General features: G+C 59.7%; 1 protein-coding gene across 1 annotated transcript in view; it reads right to left on the bottom strand.

Annotated features, from left to right (window-relative positions):
- Nucleotides 1–200: 200 nt before the first annotated feature.
- Nucleotides 201–22,232, bottom strand: part of TTC21A (tetratricopeptide repeat domain 21A) — a 32,933-nt gene continuing 10,901 nt past the window's right edge. The window contains exons 8-29 of the mRNA XM_055134381.1: nt 20,815–20,913; nt 19,260–19,452; nt 14,143–14,240; nt 13,834–14,034; nt 12,979–13,108; nt 11,465–11,622; nt 10,977–11,189; nt 7,507–7,745; nt 6,374–6,446; nt 6,169–6,279; nt 5,792–5,930; nt 5,576–5,679; nt 4,337–4,525; nt 3,852–3,962; nt 3,514–3,595; nt 2,606–2,756; nt 2,277–2,438; nt 1,967–2,159; nt 1,635–1,859; nt 781–901; nt 601–668; nt 201–512 (exon numbers count right to left, since the gene is read on the bottom strand). Of these exons, the coding sequence (XP_054990356.1) occupies nt 435–512; nt 601–668; nt 781–901; nt 1,635–1,859; nt 1,967–2,159; nt 2,277–2,438; nt 2,606–2,756; nt 3,514–3,595; nt 3,852–3,962; nt 4,337–4,525; nt 5,576–5,679; nt 5,792–5,930; nt 6,169–6,279; nt 6,374–6,446; nt 7,507–7,745; nt 10,977–11,189; nt 11,465–11,622; nt 12,979–13,108; nt 13,834–14,034; nt 14,143–14,240; nt 19,260–19,452; nt 20,815–20,913 (3,138 nt within the window). The 3' untranslated portion in view covers nt 201–434. The remainder of the gene's footprint in view (nt 513–600; nt 669–780; nt 902–1,634; nt 1,860–1,966; nt 2,160–2,276; nt 2,439–2,605; nt 2,757–3,513; nt 3,596–3,851; nt 3,963–4,336; nt 4,526–5,575; nt 5,680–5,791; nt 5,931–6,168; nt 6,280–6,373; nt 6,447–7,506; nt 7,746–10,976; nt 11,190–11,464; nt 11,623–12,978; nt 13,109–13,833; nt 14,035–14,142; nt 14,241–19,259; nt 19,453–20,814; nt 20,914–22,232) is intronic.

The following is a 22,232-nucleotide window of genomic DNA, read 5'->3' as shown; positions in this document are numbered from 1 at the left end:
TCGCACACGTCCGGGCTGGGTGTGCCCAGAACTGTGTTGTGCTAGCGGGCATCGGTGGAGCTGCCAGGATTACACGTGGCACGTGCAGTGCTGGAACTCGGTCTCCGGCACGAAAGGCAGGTGCTTCGGTCACGAGCCACCCCCAGCCCCCGGAACACACACACATAGAAGCAGCACAGATGCGGTGAGGGGAGGAGAATGTCATGTGCTTTAAATAATTTTTTTTATTTGCGTTGCTTTGGGAGCCACATCTGGCATGCTCAGGGCTTACTCCTGGCTCTGTGCTCAGGGATCACTCTTGGTGGGCCCACGTCGGCTGTGTGTAAGGCACTACTGTTTCGCTGGGCCCCCCGATGTCATTCTGAATCTCCTCCACCGACCCTCTTCCCAGCCTCTGGGTGGAAGCTTCCGCCCCATGGCTTCTCCCAACAGCACTAGGGCTTCAGAGCGCTTTGGGCCTTGTGCAAGATTTCTTCTCTGATTTTCGGGTAGTTGGGGTATTCCTTGAGGACCTGGGACAAAGAGGAGGGGGTGTAGCATCTGGGGGGGCCACGGCCCCGGGGCCCTCGAGCCCCACCCTCTGTCCCCGGCCGGGCTTACGCTGTGGCAGACTTCGACGGCCTCCACGAATCGCTTGTCCTTCAAGTAGTTGAAAGCGAGTTTAAAGCCTGCCCAGGGGGAGGGGGAAGAGCCTGTATCACCGCCAGGAACCCAGGCCTGGAGCTGGAGGGGGCAGTGGGCCTCGCCCCCCCCCCCGCCCCCCAGGCCCCCCTCCCTCACCAATGGCGGGGCTGGCACAGCAGCTGTACTTCCAGGCCAGCTCGTAGTTGGCGGCCGCGTCCTTGTAGGACTGCTCCTTCTCCATGATCAGGCCCATGTACTCGTAGGCCTTCCAGCAGGACTGCGGCGGGGCGGGGGTTGGGGGGGCGCAGCTGGTCAGAGGCCCAAGGGAGGAGACCAAACCCATCCCATCTCCTCTCCCTCCCTCCCCCTCTCGCTCCCTCTCCCTTTCTCCTCTCTCTCCTCTTCTCTTCTCTGTCTCTGTCTCTGTCTCTCTGTCTCTGTCTCTCTCTCACACACATACCCTACTTTTTTGTTTACATACCCTATTTTTTGTTTGTTTGTTTTGGTTTTGGGGCCCCACCCAGCAATGCTCAGTGCTTATTCCTGGCTCCGTGCTTAGGAACGAATGACTCCTGGTGGTGCCCAAGGGACCGTGGGGGATGCCAGGGATCCAACCCCGGGTGGGCCGCGTGCCAGGCAAAACACCCTGCCCGCTCTGCTATGGCTCCAGCCCCATGGAACCTGAGAAGTGAACTGTGACCCCTCCTTAGCTGCCTGGGCTCTGGCTAGCCCTGCTTTATGCTGGCCGCCACCACCTTCCTCTCCTGCGTGCCCTTCCGTCCTGGGACCCCTTTCTAATGTCCCCCCACTCCTGGCCGTCAGACCCTGTGTGCCTCCCCGTAACTTACCCTACCCCACAACCCCCACCAGGCTGCACACTCCCATCCAATTCACTGACCCTGTGTCCCTCCTCTTATCCCACCCAGCATCTGCCTGGCCTCCATTTCCTGTCCCCCCCCCCCCCCCGCCTCCGTCCCATCTTCCAGCAGGAGCCCCGCACACCCGCTTGCCTTGTTGTACTGCACGCAGCGCCGGAGCAGCTCCGAGGAGAGGTCGTACTTGCCGCTCTGGCAGTAGATGTCCGCCAGCAGGAGCCAGCTCTTCTCCAGGTCGTCGGCCTCGGCCGGCGTCCACGGGGCCTTGGCCAGACGCTTCAGCTGCGTGCGCGCCTTGGGGACCTGCTTCAGCAGCATGTACGCCTGGGACATGGCCAGCAGGACGGAGACGCTGTCCCTCTGGGCAAGGGGTGGGAGACAGGTTTGGGTGTGGGCGCTCCCCACTGGCGGACCCTCCCGCCTGCCGAGCCCTCCCCCCGCCCCCAATGCCCCCACCGCCGGCGCACCTCAGACTGCGCCATCTCGATGAAGGTGCTCAGGGCTATCTCCACGTTCGTCTTGTCCTTGGTGGCCAGCAGCCAGAGGCCTTTGAGCAGCAGCAGCTGGCTCTGGGCCCCGGCTGCGTGCCGGTAGAGTTCACGCAGCAGCTTCTCGGCTGTGCACAAGCCCTGCTCCTCTGCCTGCTTCCGGTCCGAGGGGCTGCGGCGGCACCCGGGATAGCTGGAGGCCGCCGCTCCAGCCAGGACCCCACCAGGCTCCCCCCATTCCCCCCCCGCCGGTGAATAATGCTCCTGGGCCCGCCGGGGCAGCCCTTACTTGCTCTCGACGGCAATGTTCTGGAAGGACTCCCCGCCCACGATCTCGTTGTCGGGGTTCAGGCAGATCTGGACCATGTAGGAGACGGCGCTCTGCCCCCACGTGCTGTCCTTGCGCGCTTTGTTGAGGAACTTCAGGGCTTCGTTGGGCTGCCCCAGGTACCTGCAGTACGGAGGAGCAGCACCAAGAAATCAGACAGGGAAACTGAGGCCCAGAGCACAGGGACTCCAGCCACCCTGAGGCTGCACAAGCAGCAGCGTGTGGCCACCCCCTGGCTGTGTCCCCAGCGGGCCGCGTCCCCAGCGGGCCCGGGGCCCTGCCCCTCTCACCAACAGTAGATGCCTCTGCAGTAGTTGAACCCCGGCTCCAAAGGCACGCGGCTGGACTTCTTCTTGGCCAGCTCAAAGAAGGCGGGGGCGTCCTCCAGCTGCCCACACCTCCGCAGCAGACCCATCATCTTATTCAGGAGTGAGAAGTTGTCTGGAAGAGAGAGTGTGGGCACGGGCCGGGGGAGAAACCAGTGTCTGGGTCAGGTGGGGTGGGGGGCTGGCAGGGCAGAGCCCGGAGGCAGCTGGGCACTGCCCAGCAGGGGCTCAAGGGCCGGCCTTCCGGGCCCACTGGGTGCACGACCCTCAGAGCAGAGGGGCAGACGACGACGAGGCTGAAGGGAAGGCATGAGGACCAGACCTGAGCCAGGGAGTCCCTTGTCCCCATTTCCAGAGGAGGAGACTGAGGCACACAGCTACTAGCTGGGTGCTGGCCCGAGGTTATAAGCTGGTGGGGGAGGGGCGGATTTGCAACTGTGGCTGGTTCGAGGGTCAGGGTGTATCCCCTCAGAACTGACCCTCAGTACTGTCCCGCTCCTCCCCCTCCCTGGCCAGCACAGAGGGGTGCGTGGGCAGGAGCCCCATCCCCCCGGAGACCGTGTCGCCATCGACAGGGGGGGCGACACCCCCTAAGGGCACTCTGCCGCTGTGGTGGCCCTGAGGTGGGGAACCACGGGCCGTCCCGGGCCCGGGCCCAGCACTGTCCTTCCTGCCCCCAGGAACGGGCTGGGCCCAAGGGCCAGCACGTCCCGCCGGGCTGTCCGCTTCCTGCCTGTGTGGGAACAATCAAAGAGGAAGGGGCTTCCGCCGCCCGGGCAGGAAGGAGGGGAGAGGCCTGGGCTGGGGGGGCACAGCCCGTGCCGGGGGAAAGGGGTGCGGGAGGCCCACGGGGGCCACGGGCGGGCTCGTACCTGGGGCCCTCTGCAGGACCTGGTGGTAGAGGTCCACGGCGGCTTGGTACTTCTGCTTCCGAAACAGCAAGTCGGCCATCATCTGTGAGGGGACAAGCCAGCTCCAGCCCAGAGGCGGGGCAGACTCTGGGCCCGGCGAGTCGCCCAGTGGAGGGGTGCCCTTGGGGACCCTTTGCTCTGGGATGGCCCCGGGAGCCACCTGGGCAGGATGCCCCTTGCCCCCCCACCCCCCTGCCCACGCCGGCCCTGGCAGTGTGTGCCCCCAGGAAGCAGCACTGGGGGGTCTTCACTGTCCTAGCTGCCAGCACCCCCCTTCCCGGGAGGCCGGTTCCCCTCACCTCCAGGGCGGCCTCGTGGTCCTTGTCGGTCTGCAGCAGGACAGCGCAGTGCTGCTCGCACAGGTCCAGGTGTCCCTGCAGCAGGTAGAGCTGCGCCAGCGCCAGCACCACCTGGCGGGGCAGACAGGACGCTGGGGCTACGGGGGCGAGGGGCCTCCTGGGGTCTGACCCTGGGGGTGGGGGGCAGCACATCCTCCACGGTCCACGCCCAGCCTGTCCCTCTCTCCCCCGCAACACTTCCTGCCCGCACGCCCCGCACCCTTCTTTCTTTCACCCCTCACCCCACCTCCAGGGGCCCCCAGCAAACCAAGGTCTAAATCGAAGCTGGGATTTCAGCTCTGCTTCCTGGCCCCCCACCCCAATACTGGTCCCCCCGCACCGATTCCAGGACTGGCCCAGGGTGGTCCCGGGGAGCCAGAGCAGGGGCCCACATTGGGGGCCTCTCCCCCACCCCGGGGGTAGCTGGGGCGGGCGCCGAGGCCCACCTTGTTGTCTGTGGGCACATAGGACAGGGCGTCCTTGTACGCCCGCTCGGCCTTGGCGTAGTCCCTCTCTGCCATGTGGTGGTCTCCGCACTGGACGCAGATGGCCCCCGCCAGCTGCTTCTGGGACGGGATCATTTCCGGTTGCTCCAGGGGGACACGTTTCAGGATGCGACACTGGAGGTCCAAGGCCTGGGGACCCAGCCCTGGCCTCAGAACCCAGAGCGGGGCACCCCAGAGCGGGGCACCCCAGAGCACCCGGCCGCCAGGTCCTGCCTTGGAGCCAAGCAGGTGGCCTGGTCAAGCCTGGCCCCGCCACCCCCACCCCCACCCCCAGCAGGAGCCCCGTGGACAAGCTGGAGATGAGCCCAGGCTGGGGCACCACAGGTGGCATCGTCCCCGGGCACCGCCTTGTGTGCCGCCCCTCCCCCCCCACCCGCCCGCCGTGCGCCAGGCTGGAGCCGCCCTGTGTTGCTCTGGGTGAGCTCGACACTTCTGTTGTGAATGCGGCCCTGCTGGCCTCTGGGCCCCCCAGCACTGGCCGCTGGAAAACACTGGGAACCAGCCACTCCCAATTATTAGAGAAGGCCCCCCGCTGCCAGCTCAGACCATGGGGAACAGGGCCCAGGCGGCCGGCCCTTGGAGAGGACAGCAGGGGTAGGAAGGGCCAGGTCAGAGGGACACACAGGCTCAGATCCGAGTGCCACAGAGGGCCTGGGTCTTAATTTCTCTGAACCGAATCAGGGCTGTTTGTGCAGTGCTGACGGGGGAAGGCAGGGCTCTCACGCCAAAGCCTGGGGTCTAGCCCTGGACCCCCGATTCAGCATCTCTTAGATGACAAGGGCCCAGTGCTGCTCGCAGGGGGCTCCCGGGAGAATCTGCCCAGAAAGCAGGAAGGGGCGCCGAGCGGGGGCTCGGGGGGTGAGCACGTGCTGCCTCCCATCGCCCGCACCGCAGAGATGGGGCACGCCCAGTGTCCAGCCCGGCAGGCTCCTGGCAGGGCCCCGATCCGGCTGCCACTGCCAGCAGCCTCCCCAGGACACTGGCCCTGCCCAGCCCAGAGCCCCGGGAGCTGCGCCAAGGAGAGAGAAGTCTGGAGGGGACAAGTAAGCGGAGGCCAGGGCTGACACTATGAGGCCCAGGGCCTGGAGCCTTCCCGACGTGCTGTCCCCTCCTTTCTTCTCCAGCTCCCCCACCCCCAACCCAGCCCCAAAAACAGGCACGAGAGCGTCGGCCCATCACCTTGTTCAGAGTCTCAATCACGTCCTCTTTCCTATGGCTGCTGTAAACCTTGGCCAGCAAGAGCCAGCACTTGACATCGTTCATCAGGGAGGGGACATCTTTATCTGCAAGCAGAGGTGGACATGGGCCTTCCCCGGCCTCCGAGAAGTCAGGGGGCTTGGAGGGTGGGGTGGTGGTGGGGGGGGACCGGGGCAGGACGCGAGGGGGCCGCCTCACCCGAGTCCCGTTCCAGCGCAAGCTTCAGCACTTTTTCCGCTTTGCTGAACTTCTTCAACTTGAGCAGCAGCTCCGCCAGGTCACAGCACAGAGAGTCGGACCCGCTCATCTTCTGGGCCGCCTCGTAGTAGCTGATGGCCTGAGGGAGAGCAGGAGGGGCAGGCGCCAGGTGACGGCCACGGGCCGCACGGGGCCACGCCGGTGGTGTTCCTCCCCAGCACAGAGACCACTCCCCTCCCCCCCAGCCTCACGAGGTTTCCTCCCTGCTGGCACAGGGCTCGGGCCGAGCTGGAGGGCGGGGGAGGTTCCCTTGGTGCCCCTTCCCCGCCCACAGAGCCCCCTTCCATCTCCCCTCTCCCTCACCCCCCAAGCCTCGCCTTGTTGTACTCATGGGCCTTCACGCACGCCTTCCCGATTCTGCTGACCAGGGAGGCATCGTGTGGGTTCTTCCTGTAGGCTTCGTCATAGACCTCCAGGGCCTTCTCAGGCTGTGGGGAAGAGTCCAGAATCTCTCTCTCCTCGCCCACTGGGGAAGTGAGATGGGAGTGGGGGGGGGAACCCCTCGGAAAGGCCATTTCTCACCTCCAGAATATTCATGAAAGCATCACCCAGCAGCAGGCTGGTATGGGGGCCAGGCAGATGTTCGCAGAGCTCCCTGCAAGAGTCACCACAAACTTCTGATTCCATTTCCTTCTCTTACTGATTCTTGTAGCCCTGCACTCTACATCCTTGCAGTCTCTGATGCATCCACGCATGCATCCATGCATCCATCCATGAACCCATCCATCCATCCATGCACCCATCCATCCATGCATCCATCCATGCATCCATGCATGCATGCATGCATCCATCCATCCATGAACCCAATCATGAACCCATCCATCCATCCATCCATCCATCCATCCATCCATCCATCCATCCATCCATCCATCCATCCATCCATCCATCCATCCATCCATCCATCCATCCATCCAACCAACCCACCCATCCATCCATCCATCCATGCACCCATCCATGCACCCATCCATCCATCCGTCCATCCATCCATCCATCCATCCATCCATGCACCCATCCAGGCTCTGTCCATGCACCCATGTGTCCATCCCTCCACCCTTCCTTTCCTTGTGGGTGAGACTTGATGCGGGTCTCACAAGACAGGGGCTCCAGCTGCCCACTGGGGCCTCTCACTATTGGGTGGGCCATCCTGCTTTCTCATACTCCGCCATGACTGTGTCATTCCAGTTCGCTGGCTTTCTGCTCTCTCAGAACAGAGTGCCCTAGCCCTGGCCAGCGCTCCTTTGACCCATATTGCTGACAAGGGGCTTCTGTCCCTCCCTCACCTATCAGATGGCGACGGCCCCTCTCTGGGCCTCAGCCACCCACTCCATCTCCACCTCACACCAGTTCCCTTGGGTGCTGCGGGCAGGCCGTTTCACTTCCTCAGCCCAGCCTAAGTAGTAACCCATTCTCCGTTGCTCCGCTCAGCGTGGGAGCCCCAAGGGGGCCTGGGGGTGCGGGAGGCCAGCAAAGCAGGGCTTGGGCCGGGTCTGGTGCTGTAACCGCAGAACTTGGCAACGAGCTAGTCTGGCTGCCCCCACCAGGCTCCTAGTCGAACCCACTAGGGTTAAGTGCAAACGCTGGTCACACATCCGGGAACTGGCTTGGGGGAAGAGCTGGCTTGGGGGAAGGCTGCGGGCCGAGGCGCCCGGGCTCACCGGTAGCAGCCGATGTAGAGCCGGACGTCTTTGCGGCTCCGCAGGTAGATGTCGGCCATCTTCTCCTTGGCCTCCGTGTAGCAGGGCTGCTTGGGCGAGACGTCCCTCAGCATGCTCAGCGCCAGGTCCACGCTGCCTTTGCTCAGCATCAGGTCCACGTTGGCGATGGTGATGCGGCTCTCCTCGGGCGTGCCACTGAACTCCTTGATGGCGTCCTGCATGACCCTGGTGGCCTCATGCTAGACGAGGGGGGAGCCCAGCAGACTCGCCTCAGGGGGGGCCTGCCCAGGCTGAGGGCCCACCCGAGCGCCAGCGCCCCTTGCCCTGGGCTGGGGGAGGAGGAGTACCAGGGCTATCTGCTTGGAGTGAAAAAAGTCTCCCGGCAGTGAGAACTTCAAAAGCGGAATACTTGTTATTTCCAAGGATTTAAATGCCCAACACGGATGCCCTCCTAAATGCCAGCTGTTTTCACATAATAGCTCCAGCAGATTGAGTGCTTTTGAGGGAGAGGCCTCATGGAACTAGAGAAAGATCTTTAAGCTAAGAATAGTCATAAAATTGGGTTTGTGATTCCACTTCAGATGTGTCCAAATTGTCTCCCCTTTGTGCCTCCACCAGATTTCCAGGGGCACTCACAGAAAATGGTCCCAATTATTCTATATATAAAATGTATCAAGCAAACATTAAATTTCGGGGATTTGTTTTTGGCTTTTTTGGGGAGAGGGGGGTCACATCCGGCGATGCACAGGGATTACTCCTGGCTCTGCACTCAGGAATCACTCCTGGCAGTGCTGACGGACCATATGGGATGCTGGGAATCCAACTTGGGTTAACAGCATGCGAGGCATATGCCCTACCCACTGTGCTATTGCTTCGGCCCCTCTGGGATATAAGAAAAGAAAGAGAAAGAAAGAAAAAGAAAGAAAGAAAGATAGAAAGGAGGAAGAAAAAAGAAAGAAAGAAGGAAGGAAGGAAGGAAGGAAGAAAGGAAGAAAGGAAGAAAGAAAGAAAGAAAGAAAGGAAAGAAAGAAAGAAAGAAAGAAAGAAAGAAAGAAAGAAAGAAAGAAAGAAAGAAAGAAAGAAAGAAAGAAAGAAAGAAAGAAAGAGAGAAAGAAAGAAAGAAAGAAAGAGGGGCTGGAGCAATAGCACAGCGGGTAGGGCGTTTGCCTTGCACGTGGCCAACCCGGGTTAGAATCCCAGCATCCCATATGGTCCCCCGAGCACAGCCAGGAGTAATTCCTGAGTGCAGAGCCAGGAGTAACCCCTGTGCATTGCCGGGTGTGACCCCCCAAAAAAACCAAAAAAAAAAAAAGAAAGAAAGGAAGGAAGGAAGGAAGGAAGGAAGGAAGGAAGGAAGGAAGGAAGGAAGGAAGGAAGGAAGGAAGGAAGGAAGGAAGGAAGGAAGGAAGGAAGGAGACTTGAGCCTATGGGGAGCATCTCCCAGCAGAGTGGCCCGCGTGGCAGGTAGAGAGCCCAGCCCTCCCGGTCCCTGTCCTGCATCATCAACACGGTGCCTGGGGCCGGGTCGAGGTACCCTGCAGCAGGGATTGCAGAAACCACCTGGCCCCAAGTTGGCGAGTCTTTGGGGGAGGGGGGTGTGCAGGGATGCAGCTCTCCAGCTGGTACTCAGAGGCATAAGACCTAGTCACTGGAGTTGCACCCTGGGTGATTTTGACCCTAACTCTACACCCTGATGCTTCGGACCCTGCATCAGGCCTTCCCGGGCATCCCTCGCCATGCCCTGCCTCCATGCACCCTTCCTGGCTTTTTCTGTGCCTGGCCATGGCTTTTGCATCCTCTCCCTTTACTTTCTGGGCCCTTTGCAGTAGAGAAGTTTCATTGTTGTTTGCTTGAACCACTATCATTTAAGAAAAAATAATTTAGGTACGTTCACTTAAAAAAAAAACAACAAACCACCACCATTTTTATGGTCACAGATCTGTGTTCTTTGACTATTTGGGCGGGGGTGGGGAGGGGGTGGCGTTGCACACCCAGCTATGCTCAGGAATTACTCCTGCTGGACCACATGGGATGCCTGGGGTCCAACTTGGGTCTGCAGCATGCAAGGCAAGTGCCCTACCTGCTGTCCTGGCTCTCTGGCCCCTCTCTCAGTGATTCTCTTTCTCGCCTTGCAGCCGTGCAGCCATGCATCTGCATGCACCCCTCGGGTCCTTCCTGCTCTCCCCTCGGCTGCACCACCCCCGCCTGACCCTTCCCGCAGACCCAGGAACCCCAGCACCCACCCGCTGCACTTCTCCTCCCGCTCTCCTCCCAGGGGAACTGCAGGCGGGACAAGGCCTCCATCTGGCCTGCAGCTCTGTGTCCCGCATGGAGGCGGAGGAAATACCAGCTAGTGGGCTACTCTGTGGATCAGCTACGCTTCGAGGCAGCTGCTCCTTCCTCTTGTTGCGGATGAAGACTCTTTCTCTGCTTTTAGTTCTTTTTTTGTTCCTTGTTTGGCAAATTTAAGGGAAGTACAAAGGTTTTTGTTTGGTTTTGACCTGGCAGTGCGCAGTGCTTACTCCTGGCTCTGTGCTCAGGGATCACTCCTGGCAGTGCTGGGAGACCATACGAGGGTGCCGGAGATCGGACCTGGGTTGGCCACTGTGCAAGGTAAGAGCCTTGCCTGCTTATTCTACCTCTCCAGCCCCTACTCTGAAGCAACTTTTTTTTTTTTTGGTTGGTTTACTTTGCGGGGGCCACCCTCTTCAGTGCTCAGGGCTTACTCCGGGCTTTGTGGCTCAGAGCTCACTCCTGGTGGGGCTCAAGGGGCCATAGGGGGTGCGAGAGATCAAACCTGGGCCAGCTGCTTGCAAGGCAAGCGCCCTAGCCCACCGTACTGTCTCTCCAGCCCCTCCGAAGCTATTTTTATCTTTAAGAAGAAAAGGTCTCACAGGCTGGCACCTTGTCTGCTGGGATTGTCACAGAGAAGGCTGGGGCCCCCCGGAGACAGGGCCCCGGAGCTCTGCTGAAAAAAAAAAAAACCATCGGAGGAACAGGTGTGAGCAGAGTCCCCACCACCGCCCGCCAGGACTTCCTTCCTGCCTCCGCATTCCCGGTGCTCACAGGATGCCCAGCTGCTCCCCGCCCCTGCCAGCCAGACCTTCCCCAGCCACTACAGACAGTTGAGCAGGTTGCACACTGCAGAGCCCTAAAGAGACATCATTCACGGAGCTCACAGGGACGCTGGCACCCCCACGTTGGGCGCTGCCAGACCCGCACACCCGCCTCAAGAGGCCCTCATGGGCCTTGGGCGCCAGGTCCCCGGAGGCCTCCTGGGCAGTGAGGTCACCTGGGCCCCCAACGGGGTTTGGACCTGGCATTCCTGGGCATGGGGTGCTGATAGCCCCGAGACAGGGAGAGACCTGGGCCCTGAGTGACGAGGACAAGGGGCACCTGAAACGGGAGGCTGGGGCTGAGAGGGTGCCTGGCCAGCCCGGCGGGAGGGAGGGGAGCGGCCTTTCCCTTACCAGCTCCCCGTTCAACCTGAGGGCGTCCACCAGCTCCAGGAGGATGCAGATGCGCTCGCTGGGGCCCACGGACGGCCCACGAGGCCGCCTGCCTGCCTCCTTCAGGGCCGGCAACTTCATGATCATTTTCAGCGTCTTGATGGCCTCTGGGTGGTCCCCAGACTTGTTGAGGGCCCTGGCCTTGATGAAGTGGTAAAGAGGGTGGTCCCGGACCTAGAGAGGCACAAAGAGTGTGTGTGTGTGTGTGTGTGTGTGTGTGTGTGTGTGTGTGTGTGTGTGTGTGTGTGTGTGTGTGTGTGTGTGTGTCTGGGGTGCGGGGTGGAGGGCTCGGGTTCCTGACGGGCTCATGGCAGGCAGAGAAGAGGAGGGGGCCACGGAGGGGCCGAGGGCACTAGGGCCTGGGGTCACTCTTGCAGTGCAAGAGGGGGCTGTGGCCAGCTGCAGGGGGTGTGGTGGGGCTCCGCAGGCTGCCAAGGGGGAGCCCCGACCTGGAAGTTGTGGCTGACGCCCGTCTCCAGAGAGTGGGAGCACAGGGCGAAGTTTCCCTGAGCCAGGTAGATCTGGGCCAGGAGCAGGTGGGCGTCCACGGAGGTGGGGTCCAGCTCCAGGCAGCGCTGCAGGGTGCTCTGGGCGTTCTCGAACTCTCCTAGGAAGCGAGAAACAGGCCTCTCCAGGTGGGGCCCCCGGGGGCTCAGGGAGCTCCGAGAAGGGGCCTCGGGTGGGGGGCTGCCACCTCCCCCGTAGCCAGCTCCCTCCGCAAGGTGCAGACTGCGCGGCTGGTGCCCCCGCCGTGACGAGACGGACGCCAGGAACTCACACTTGTCCCAGCAGCCTCGGGACGTGCTCAGGCCATCCGCCACTCTCTCTGGGAGCTCGGGGGACACTGAGGCCCGCAGCCCAGGAGCAAACCTAGTGACCACCGCCATGAGGGACGCAGCTTGTGCTCAGAGCCTTAGACAGGCTGCCGCCCAGCCCTGCCTGCATGGTGGGAGCTGGGATCCTGCTCCTCTCCACAGGAGCCCGGCGGGGCCCGGGAAGGACCCCCTCAGCCTGGTGCTCCAGGCCAGGCTCTGCGAGTGGGCACGTCCTGGTGGGGCAGAGGCAGCCTCGGGGGCTGCTCCTGCCTGGGCTCCATCACCTGAAGGGCGGGAAGTGCTGGCCCTGCGTTCCCAGTGCCTGCCCCTCCTGGCTGCCACAGGGATGTGGACATGTCCAGCGGAGACCTTGCTTTGGCCCTAAGCCCGCTGGCACCTGCCAGTGCCTCACCTTGGACCCAGTGGGTGGCACCCAGGTAAACAGCCCTCAGCTGAGCGCACCCCGTGGGATACAGGGCCAAGAGACAGAGACCACCCTGGGCGCTGGAGCCACTGGGAGCAGGAGGTTCGGGTGGAAGGCCCCTCTGCTGGAGACCTGGGTTGGCGAGAAACCCGAAGTGCAGATAGTCCTGCCAGGCACTGTGTGCATGAGCATGTATGTGAGTACATGCACAAGCATGTGTGTACACGTGTGAACATGTATGAGAGCGTATGAGAGCATGTGTGTATATGAGAGCATAACTAAGTGCATGTGTGAGCCTGTGTGAGGGTATGTGTGAGCATGGATGTGTGTGAATGCACGTGTGAGCAGGTGTAAGCACATGTGTGAGAGTGTATGTGAGAGCATGTATGTGTATGAAAGCATGTCTAAGTGCATGTGTGAGCCTGTGCGAAGGTATAAGTGAGCATGGATGTGCGTGAATGCACGTGTGAACAGATGTAAGCATGTGTGAGCGTATGTACGAGAGGGTAGGTGAAAGCAGGTGACAGTGTGAGAGCATGTGTGAGAGTGCATGGTCATATGAGCGTGGATGAGTGTGTGAGAACATGTATGTAAGCGTGTGAGCATGTGAGCACGTGTATGAGGGTACTGGGAGTATGTGACACTGTGTGTGTGAGGGTATGTGGGCACAGGTAAGCATGTGGACACTACCAGCTGGGCCCCCTGGCAGGAGGATCCGGCTCACCTGAGAGATACTTGACCTGAGCCATCACGTACAGGGGGTCGATCAGAGCAGGGGCTGCTTTGACCACAGGACTCAAGATCATGGCTACTTGTTTCAGCAGTGGAGACACGATCTGGCCTGGCGAGCGGGGCTGTGGGAACACAGGGTCCCGGCTGTGTGGTCGGCCCGTTCCAGGGGGCGTTCTCAGCCAACGCCATCCCCCTCGGGGTGCCCGTGCCTGGCCGCCTGTCTGGCTCCCGGCCGAGCTTCCTAACTGCCTGTGGGATGACTCACTGCCAGGCACCACGGGGGGACAGAGCACACGGATGATCCTGCCTCTCAGGAATCCCGCCCGGCTGGGAGAGCAGGCCGGGCCAGTGGAGCCAACGTGCTCCGTGAAGGCTCCAGGGAGAGAGGCCGGGCCAGTTCTCCTCCAGAAGGGCAGGGCCAGGCCAGGGGCCTGCTCCTCCCTCCCAGGGAGCATCGGGCACCAGCAGCCATAGGCATCACCTGGGAGCTTCTTCCAGATGCTTCAAGTCCTGGGCCCTGAGCCAGGCCAGATGGGCACCGGGACATGGTCCAGGCGGCTTCTGCACAGTGCACACAAGTTTTGTTTCTGGGTGATTCTTTGCGGCCACACCCAGGGGTGCTCAGGGCTCACGCCTGGCGGTGTTCTGGGGGCCCCTGGGGGATGCCGGGGATTGAACCCGGGTCGGCCATGTAAGGCACACAAGCGCCCTACCCGTTGCGCTATCTCTGCAGCCCCACGTTAGGAGAGCCGAGGGCTGGTTCCCCGGGGCCAGGGTTGAGGCCAGCCTGGCACTGTCCAGAGCGGCCCTCGAAGCCCCACGGGGAAGGCACGCACTGTCATCTCACCTGGTTGGGGCAGAAGAACAGATATTCCTTGGCGATGCAGACCAGGAAGAGGGGGTTCAGCTTCTCCAGGTAGTCGGGGCCCAGCGGGAGGCCCTGCATGTTGGAGAAGTGCAGCTCCACGGCCTCCTTCAGCAGCATCCGGGCCTCCTGCGCCCCCTTCTGCTGCTTGCACCTCAGGAGGGCCTGCAGGAAGACCAGCACCTGCGCGGCGGCGGCGGGGCAGGGGGGTGAGGGAGAGGCGCTGGAGGCTGCGGCAAGGCAAGGAGGACACAGTCCTGGCGGACCCCCGCCCCCCTAGAGGGTGCTGACCTCAGACTTGCCCAGAGACTGCTGCACCTCCTTTAGGAACTCCAGCTGGTGCTCTGCCTCCTCCAGGTGGCCCTCCAAGATCTGACACCAGATGATCCCTGTGGGAGGCAAGGGACCCGCTAGGCTGAGCAGCCGAGGATGATGGGCTTGGGCCCTGCATCTAATCTGTCTCTTGAGATAACCACCGAGAATAATGGGACCAATTCCTTCAGATCTCCTCAGTACTTTGTTTTGTTTTGCTTTTTCCTTTTGGGCTCTTGGTCCACACCCGAGTGGGATCAGGTGGTCACACAGGGTGAACAAGATGGTTTTCTTTCTTTCTTTTCTTATTTTTTTGCTTTTTGATCCACACCCAGCAATGCACCGTGGGTTACTCCTGGCTCTGCACTCAGGAAGGCGGGGGGGGACCATGTGGGATGCTGGGAATCGAACCCGGGTCAGTGCGAGAGCAAGGCAAACGCTCTCCCCGCTGTGCTATCGCCCCAGCCCTGTGGTGAGCAGGATGGAAGCCAGCATACAATTCTCGTTCTCCAGCCCTGTGCGTCTCTGATCCCGAAACATTTTTTTCTTCCTCTCGTTCTGCCATGCCAGGCAGGGCACCCGGCCCAGGGTGCATATAATGAGAAATGCACTTAGCCCCCGAGCCACACTCCGGACCCTGCTTCTGAGCATTCCTGTGCGATTCTCCACACAGTTCTCTCCCACTCTCTTCAGTGACGCGGCATTCCACTGCCCTGTCCTCTCAGCTCACTTCACACTCTGCACTCAGAGCGGAAATACTATGCCACGGGGAGCAGGTTCTAATTCCTGAAGAAGAGCTGAGGGGTCGGAGGGCGTGCACACCTCAGGTGTGATGGAACCACTGTCCACCCAGCGGCCTCTGAGACACCCCTGCAAGAGGTGGAACAGGGCCCCGTCCCCACAGCCATGGAGGGGCTCTGCCGGGATGAAATGGGAATTGCCACATATTTTCAAGTTACAGGGTTTTTTGCTTTTGTTTGTTGGGCCACACCCAGGGGTGCTCAGGGCCGACTCCTGGCTCTGCACCCAGGGATCACTCCTGGCGGTGCTCGGGGAAACCACAGCAAGTGCCAGAGATGGAACCCGGGTCAGCCGCGTGCAGGGCAAGCGCCCTACCTGCTGTCCTTTCTCTCTGGCCCCTCAATTCATGCTTTTAAAAATTAGGAAACAGGTGCTCCTTCTAATACTTTTGATGACCTTCTGTGGATTTCCTATTCATGACTGCTGGAGTATAGCGCTAAACATTTTAGGGTAACGTTGGTTTGTCCTTCCTTCCTTCCACAGGGAGCTTACGTTTAAGCACTCTGGAGACACTCCCATTCCTCTGTTTACCTGTAAACTAATCTCTGTGCCCTCCTCCTCCCCAATCAGTTAATCACCTTTTCCCTAATCAGATCCTGTTAGCTTGTAAGATCAGATCTTTCTAGGACATTGAACTTGTAAGTTAAACATTGCTTTCCTCTGTCTTTTGCATAGTTTACGTTAAAGCAATGTCCTTTCTGTATGGACACAGGAAGACAGTTAATGTTATGCTTTGTAACTTGCGGATTGACTCCGAATAATATTTACTCCTGGGCATCTGCTTTCTCGACTCAGTTTCCCTTAGTTCCTAGCACCCCAAAAGCAGTGTCCCGATGAGGGACTGAATGTACCCAGAGCAAAATGTGAGCTATCCTGGCAACGAAATGGGCCAGGCCAAAGCACCACAATACTCAACTATAAGTTGAGAGCATGGTCATAGAGAAATGCTGTCATGATCCAAAAGTAATGACAAGACTAGGACCCTGATGATGTTAGGAAGACTAACCTAGCCTGAGGACTGTGGTCTGGAATATATAGTGAATATCCTCAGGAAGAACCTAACTTTAAGTCTGATATATCTCTTACTGTGCTCATACAGAATGACATTGCTAGAAATATTTGAAGTAGATTTACTACAACTACTTAAGTGGATTACTAGATGAGGAAAGAAGAAAGCAACACACCCTTGTTTGGATCCCACCCTTGAGCGGATCTCCTAGTAATTCGGAGTAATCTCCTTAGATGAGATTTTGTTAATCTCCTGGAGGAGTGGTCTTACCCCTCTTTGTTGATTTGTTAATGTTCAACCCACCTTTGTGTCACCACCCTATGTGATTGCTATATAACCTAAGACTATAAGAGAAGCAGGGGGAGAAGACACAGAAGCAGAGCACAAGGCGAAAGAGAACCAGGGAGTCATCAGAGCCAGAAGCAGGGGAAAGAAAGAGCACAAAGTGAGTCAGAGTCAGAAGTAAGAGACAGAGTCAGAAGTGAGAGCGAGAGGGGCTCGGGAGAGAGAGAAGCAGAAGGGCGGGAGAGAGAGAAGCAGGAGGGGAATGGAGATTGGAATAAACTGCAATTGATACCGACCAGCCTGGCACTCGTTCTTTCCTTCGCTTACCTATGGCCATCGGCCTCCCCGGGGTGGGGGAAGTGGTGTGAGAGAGAGAGAGAGAGAGAAAGAGAGAGAGAGAGAGAGAGAGAGAGAGAGAGAGAGAGAGAGAGAGAGAGAGCGCCTCTGCCCCTCTATGAATACACAGGGATAACTTAGATTCATATGAACCCTTTCTTGCAGACCTTCCGTTAATCTGCCATTTATCGTTTAACTATCTTCACATTGTCTTACTCAACGATTACATCTTTGGTCTTCAATTCCTAGCATGACATGATCCCCTGAACACTGTGAATTAAAGCCAAGACCAGTGCATTTCACACAGAAGCATGAGAAGATACCTGTGACTGTCCTGGGCACTCGGCAGATATTTTTTAGGGCTTGATCCCCAGGTGTGACCCCAAATTAAAAAAATTTAAAAGAAGTTCACATAGTCTGATTGGTAAAATATTTGACTTTGCAGTGTCTGAATTTGGAGTCAACAGTTAAGAGTCCCCAGATTTAGTTTTGCCTTAAATACTTAATCTGGAATTCTTTTTTAAAATTTTGCTTTTTGAGTCGCACCCAACTATTCAAAGGGCTTATTTGTGGCTCTGAGCTCAGGGATCGCTCCTGGCAGGGTTCAGAAAACCATTTTTGGTGCTGGGGATCTAACTTGGGTCAGTTACAGGCAAGGCAAGCACCCTACACGCTGTACTAGACTATCGCTCCGGCCCTTATCTGAAATTTATTTAGAGTGCAGTATGACATAGGGATTTGTCTTTATTTCTTGTCAGTTGACAGGTTTCAATCATGAGTTAGAAAAATCTATTTTGTGAAATGCCATCTTTATCGTAAGAACTATTTCTGTCCCATTTATCTACCTCAGCTTTAATCTCAACTGACCCAGCTTCGATCCCCAGGTTCGATCCCCGGCATCCCAAATGGTCCCCCAAGCAACGCCAGGAGTAATTCCTGAGTAGAGAGCCAGGAGAAACCCCTGAGCATCGCTGACCTTCCATTAATTTGCCATTTATTGTTTAACTATCTTCACAATGTCTTACTCAGTTATTACTGAGAAAAAAAAGAAAAAACAAAAATTAAAAAAAAAAACAAATTTATTATCTCTTTTTTTAAAAAAATTTTTGCTTGTTTGGGGGTTACTCAGGACAAGGCTCAGGGGCTACTCCTGACTCTGCACTCCGGAATTACTCCTGGCAGAGCTCAGGGGACCTTAAGGGATGCCGGGGATCCTATCTGTGTTGGTTTTGTGCAAGGCAAACACACCCTACCCGCGGTACTGTGGCTGCGGCCAGGTCTGCCCTGTCTTTTGGATCTCCTATCACGGCCATGTTGGGATCCAGAACACTTGGCACACCTGTCCGTGGATTGGCTGCCATCTACTTCATCTTTTTGTTTTGGGGCCACACCCCGCAGGGCTCAGGGACTACTCTTGGCGGCCAGGAGGCTTGGGGGTGGGGGGAGGTTGTAGCAGAGGCTTCAGCCCCTTGAGCTGCTTCCTGCCCCTCTGTCTTTGAGAATTGTAAAGCTCTTCCCTTCGGGGTCCACTGCAGGCACCTTTCCTGTCTCTAGGCCAGTGGCTTCACCCCTGCTCACTCAAACACCTTCCCGTCCTTTGGTGGGATCTGGGGACAGAGGACGCAGAAAGGGCTGGGAGTCAGCGTGGTTTCCAGATCGCCCCGACAGGTGGCTCTGCATTGGCGGGGACCCGAGAGCGCAGGACCGCGAGAGCTTCTCTCTGCAGGCACCCACCAAGGGGGCTTGCGGGCAGCTCCGGGATCCAAGCACATGCTTTGCGTGCAGGAGGCCCAGGTTTGATCCCCAGAGTCCCATGGTGGTCCCCTGAGTGGTCCCTGAGCAACGAACGAGCTGGCAGTGACCCACGAGTGTGGTTAAGTGTGGCCCTGAAACAAAGAACAGAAGCATCCCTCCGAGCCAGGGCCAGAGGCCCGCTAGCCTTGAGCACCGGTCCAGATCAGGCTCCTCAACCCAAACTCAATGTGGCTGTTTCAGCATTCAGCAGCGACCGCAGATTTCAGGGGGTGGGGTGGGGGCGTGGTTTGGTTGCTTTGTTTTGTGTTGAACATACACGGAGAATAAAAATTGAGAAGGTAGGTAGTGGGGCTGGAGCGATAGCACAGCGGGGAGGGAGGGCGTTTGCCTTGCACGGGGCTGCCCTGGATTTGGTTCCCAGCATCCCATATGGCCCCCCGAGCACCGCCAGGGGTAATTCCTGAGTGCAGAGCCGGGAGTAACTCCTGTGCATTCCCGGGTGTGACCCCAAAAAGAAAAAGGAAAGAAAAAAATTGGGGAGCTAGAGAGAGGGCCCAGAGCTGGAGCACATACTCCACCGACAGGGGCCCCAGCTCAATATTATAGCCACATGGTCTCCCAAGCTCCAGGAGAAGCCCCCCACCCCAAAACCAAACAAACATAAAAAAACAGGCTCTAGAAAGTTCCCACTGTGGTGTGGGGTTAGGGGCATCTGGGGCCACTGAGTCGCAGGCGGGGTCCCGGGCGGGGGACCCCCAACCAGGGCTCCCAGGCGGGGCACCAGGCAGGCTGCTTGCCCACTAGGGCTGGAGAGGGGGACTATTGGGAATCCCTGTGCCCCTGACCTCTGTCCCCATGACTCCATGGAAGGTCACCCCCAAATGCCCACCCCCCTGGGGCCCACGGGGACCTGTCATCACTGTCACATTGCTCTCCTCCAGCTTCATGGCCTCCTTGTACCACAGCCGCGCCTCCTTCACCTGGCCGTGCAGGATGTAGAGGTAGCCCAGCTCCGTGGCCGCCTGGGCGAAGGACGACGTGGTCATGAAGGTGCGCTCCAGGAAGCTGCACACCTGCTGCAGGACCGCCTGCTGCCGCCCACACTGCAGAGGACAGCCAGGGCAGGCCGTCAGCCGGGCCTGCCCGCCCAGGGGCCGGGACATCAGGAGTGGGCATGGGTGGGCTGGGTCCGGGGCCCAGCAGGGAGCTCCTGTCCTGGTCATCCACAGGGAGCATGATCCCGCAGCCCTGCGAATGCACTCCAGCTGCATCCTTGCAACCCCCTCCAGCTGCATCCCTGCAACCCCCTCCAGCTACATCCCTGCAACCCCCTCCAGCTACATCCCAGCAAACCCCTCCAGCTACATTCCTGCAAACCCCCAACACCTACATCCCTGCACCCTCCCTCCACCTACATCCCTGCACCCCCCTCCACCTATATCCCTGCAAACCCCTCCACCTACATCCCTGCAAATCCCCTCCATCTACATCACTGCAACCCCCTCCAGCTACATCCCTGCAAACCCCCTCCACCTACATCCCTGCAACCCCCTCCAGCTACATCCCTGCAAACTCCTCTCCATCTACATCCCTGCAACCCCCTCCATCTACATCCCTGCAAACCACCTCTAGCTACATCCCTGCAAACCCCCTCCACCTACATCCCTGCAAACTCCTTTCCAGCTACATCCCTGCAACCCGCCTCCAGCTACATCCTTGCAAACCCCCTCCAGCCACATCCCTGCAAACCCTCCAGTCACATCCCTGCAACCCTCTCCAGTCACATCCCTGCAAACCACCTTCAGCTACATCCTTGCAAACTGCCTCCCAGGGTTAAAGGTGCCCCACCCCCACCCCCAGGTCTGTCAACTGTGGAAGGAGCTGGGAGGCGGGTGGGTCCTTGTGTCTAGGAAGGAGCAGTGGCCCAGAAGGCCAAGCTGTTATGTCCCCTACTGTGGGGCGGAGAAGAGGGAGGGGAGTTCTGACACAGACTTGTGGGGGGGAAGAGCGTCCTGCTGCTGGGTCTAGTCAGAACCTGCGTGGGGGCTGAGAGGGGCAGGCAGCCCGCAGGGTCAGTACCTTCTGCAGGCCTGAGGGGAAGCCAGCAGCCTTGGGCAGGGAGTGGGGTGCAGGTGGGGTGGGGCGGGCTGCGTAGTGCAGCTGGGCCCAGAGATACTGTGGGGTGGGGGGCCCTGCACACAGCTGTGCTACTCCCCTCCTGCCAGCAAGGCGGCTCTCCCCCTCAGAGCCGTCACAGGCCCCTCCTTCCCCCAGCTCTTCTGGGGATGCGGTGCGGGGGCGGGAAGGGGGGAGATGGGGGGCACCGGTCAGAAGCAGGGAGAGGCCTAGCAGGGCTGGGCCACCAGCTGGGGTGCTGGGCACAGGCCTCAGAGAGCTGGGGGGAGGGTGGAGGGGGGGGCAATGCTCACCCAGGAACCATGAGAGAAGCCAGGACAGAAACTCACCAGTCGGCTGACCACAAGGATCTTTCTGAGATAGAGGTGCGGGTTTTGGGGCTCTCTGGTCTCCAAGGCCTTGATCAGATTTTTGATGAGCCGAGCAGCCTGCAGGAGACAGAGACAGAAAGGAGAGGAGAGGGGAGGGGAGGGGAGGGGAGGGGAGGGGAAAGGAAAGGAGGGGAGGGAGAGGAGAGGAGAGGAGAGAAGAGGAGGGGAAGGAGAGGAAAGGAGAGGAGGGGAAGGGGAGAGGAAAGGAGGGGAGGGGAGCAAAAATGAGGGGAGAGGAGGGAAGAGGAGGGGAGGGGAGGGGAGGGGAAAGGAGGGGAGGGGAGCAGAGATGAGGGGAGGGGAGAGGAGGGGAGAGGGGACGGGAGCAGATGAGGGGAGAGGAGGGAGAGGAGGGGAGGGAGGGGAGGGGAAAGGAGGGGAGGGGAGCAGAGATAAGGGGAGGGGAGAGGAGGGGAGAGGGGAGGGGGGCAGATGAGGGGAGAGGAGGGAGAGGAGGACAGGGGAGGGGAGGGGAGAGGAGGAGGAGGAGGAGGAGGAGGAGGAGGTACTAAGGTACTAAGGCAAGGAGCAAGGAGTTGCGGGGTCCCCAGCCTGGCTGCCCTGCACAGAATATCCTTCTTTCCTTCTGCTTTGGGGGCCATGCCTGGTGGTGCCTGGTGATGCTCAGGGGATCATCCAGCGGGGGTGGGGTGAGGTGGGGGTGCTGGGGCATAAAACTGGGCCTCCGGCATGCAAAACGTGTGCTCAGTCCCCTGTGCTGCTGTCTCCAGCTGTCGCGGCCAGAGCGTAGGCGAACCCGTGCAGCCCACAGTTCAGGGGGGCAAGACTTCACAGGACCTGGCTGGACCCAGGAAAACTTCCCAAGCGTTTTCTGGAGTGTTGCCCACCCGCAGCTGGCCCCGCCCCAGCCGTTCCCGGAATTGTGAGCCGGGAGGCCCGGGGTCGCTGTGCACACATGGGCCCACCAGGGGGCAGCCAGGAGCTCGGCTCCGCCTGAGCGCCCAGGTCACCGCCACCCTTTTGGCGCCTCCCCATCTCTCCGCAGGCGAGTCCGGTCACTCCCCAAGTCACTGCAACCCCAGAGTCCTCCCGAGCAGCCGGTGGCGGAAGGCTGGGTGATTCGCCCACAGCCACCCAGCCAACAGAGGGGTGCTGGCTGCCGAGGCTCGGCGCTTGCTCGAGGCCCCGCCCAGCAGAGAGGGGTGTCCCGAGGGACCCCGGGGGTGGGGTGGGGTCACCTGCTTGGAAAGTGCTGGGGGGCGGGGCTGGAGAGACTGTACAGGGGGCTCGCCCGCTTCCCTGGCACGCCATGGTCCGTGTCGCGTGATCCCCGCTGGCAGGTCCCCTGGGCGCTACTGGAGTGACACCCACAGAGCTGGCAGTAGCACCGCCAAGTACTCGGCCTTCTCCCTCCC

Source organism: Sorex araneus, chromosome 4 (assembly GCF_027595985.1).
Source record: "Sorex araneus isolate mSorAra2 chromosome 4, mSorAra2.pri, whole genome shotgun sequence".
NCBI classification, from domain to species: domain Eukaryota; kingdom Metazoa; phylum Chordata; class Mammalia; order Eulipotyphla; family Soricidae; genus Sorex; species Sorex araneus.
Note: the sequence above shows the minus strand (reverse complement) of the source record. Positions and strands in the feature narration are given on the sequence as shown.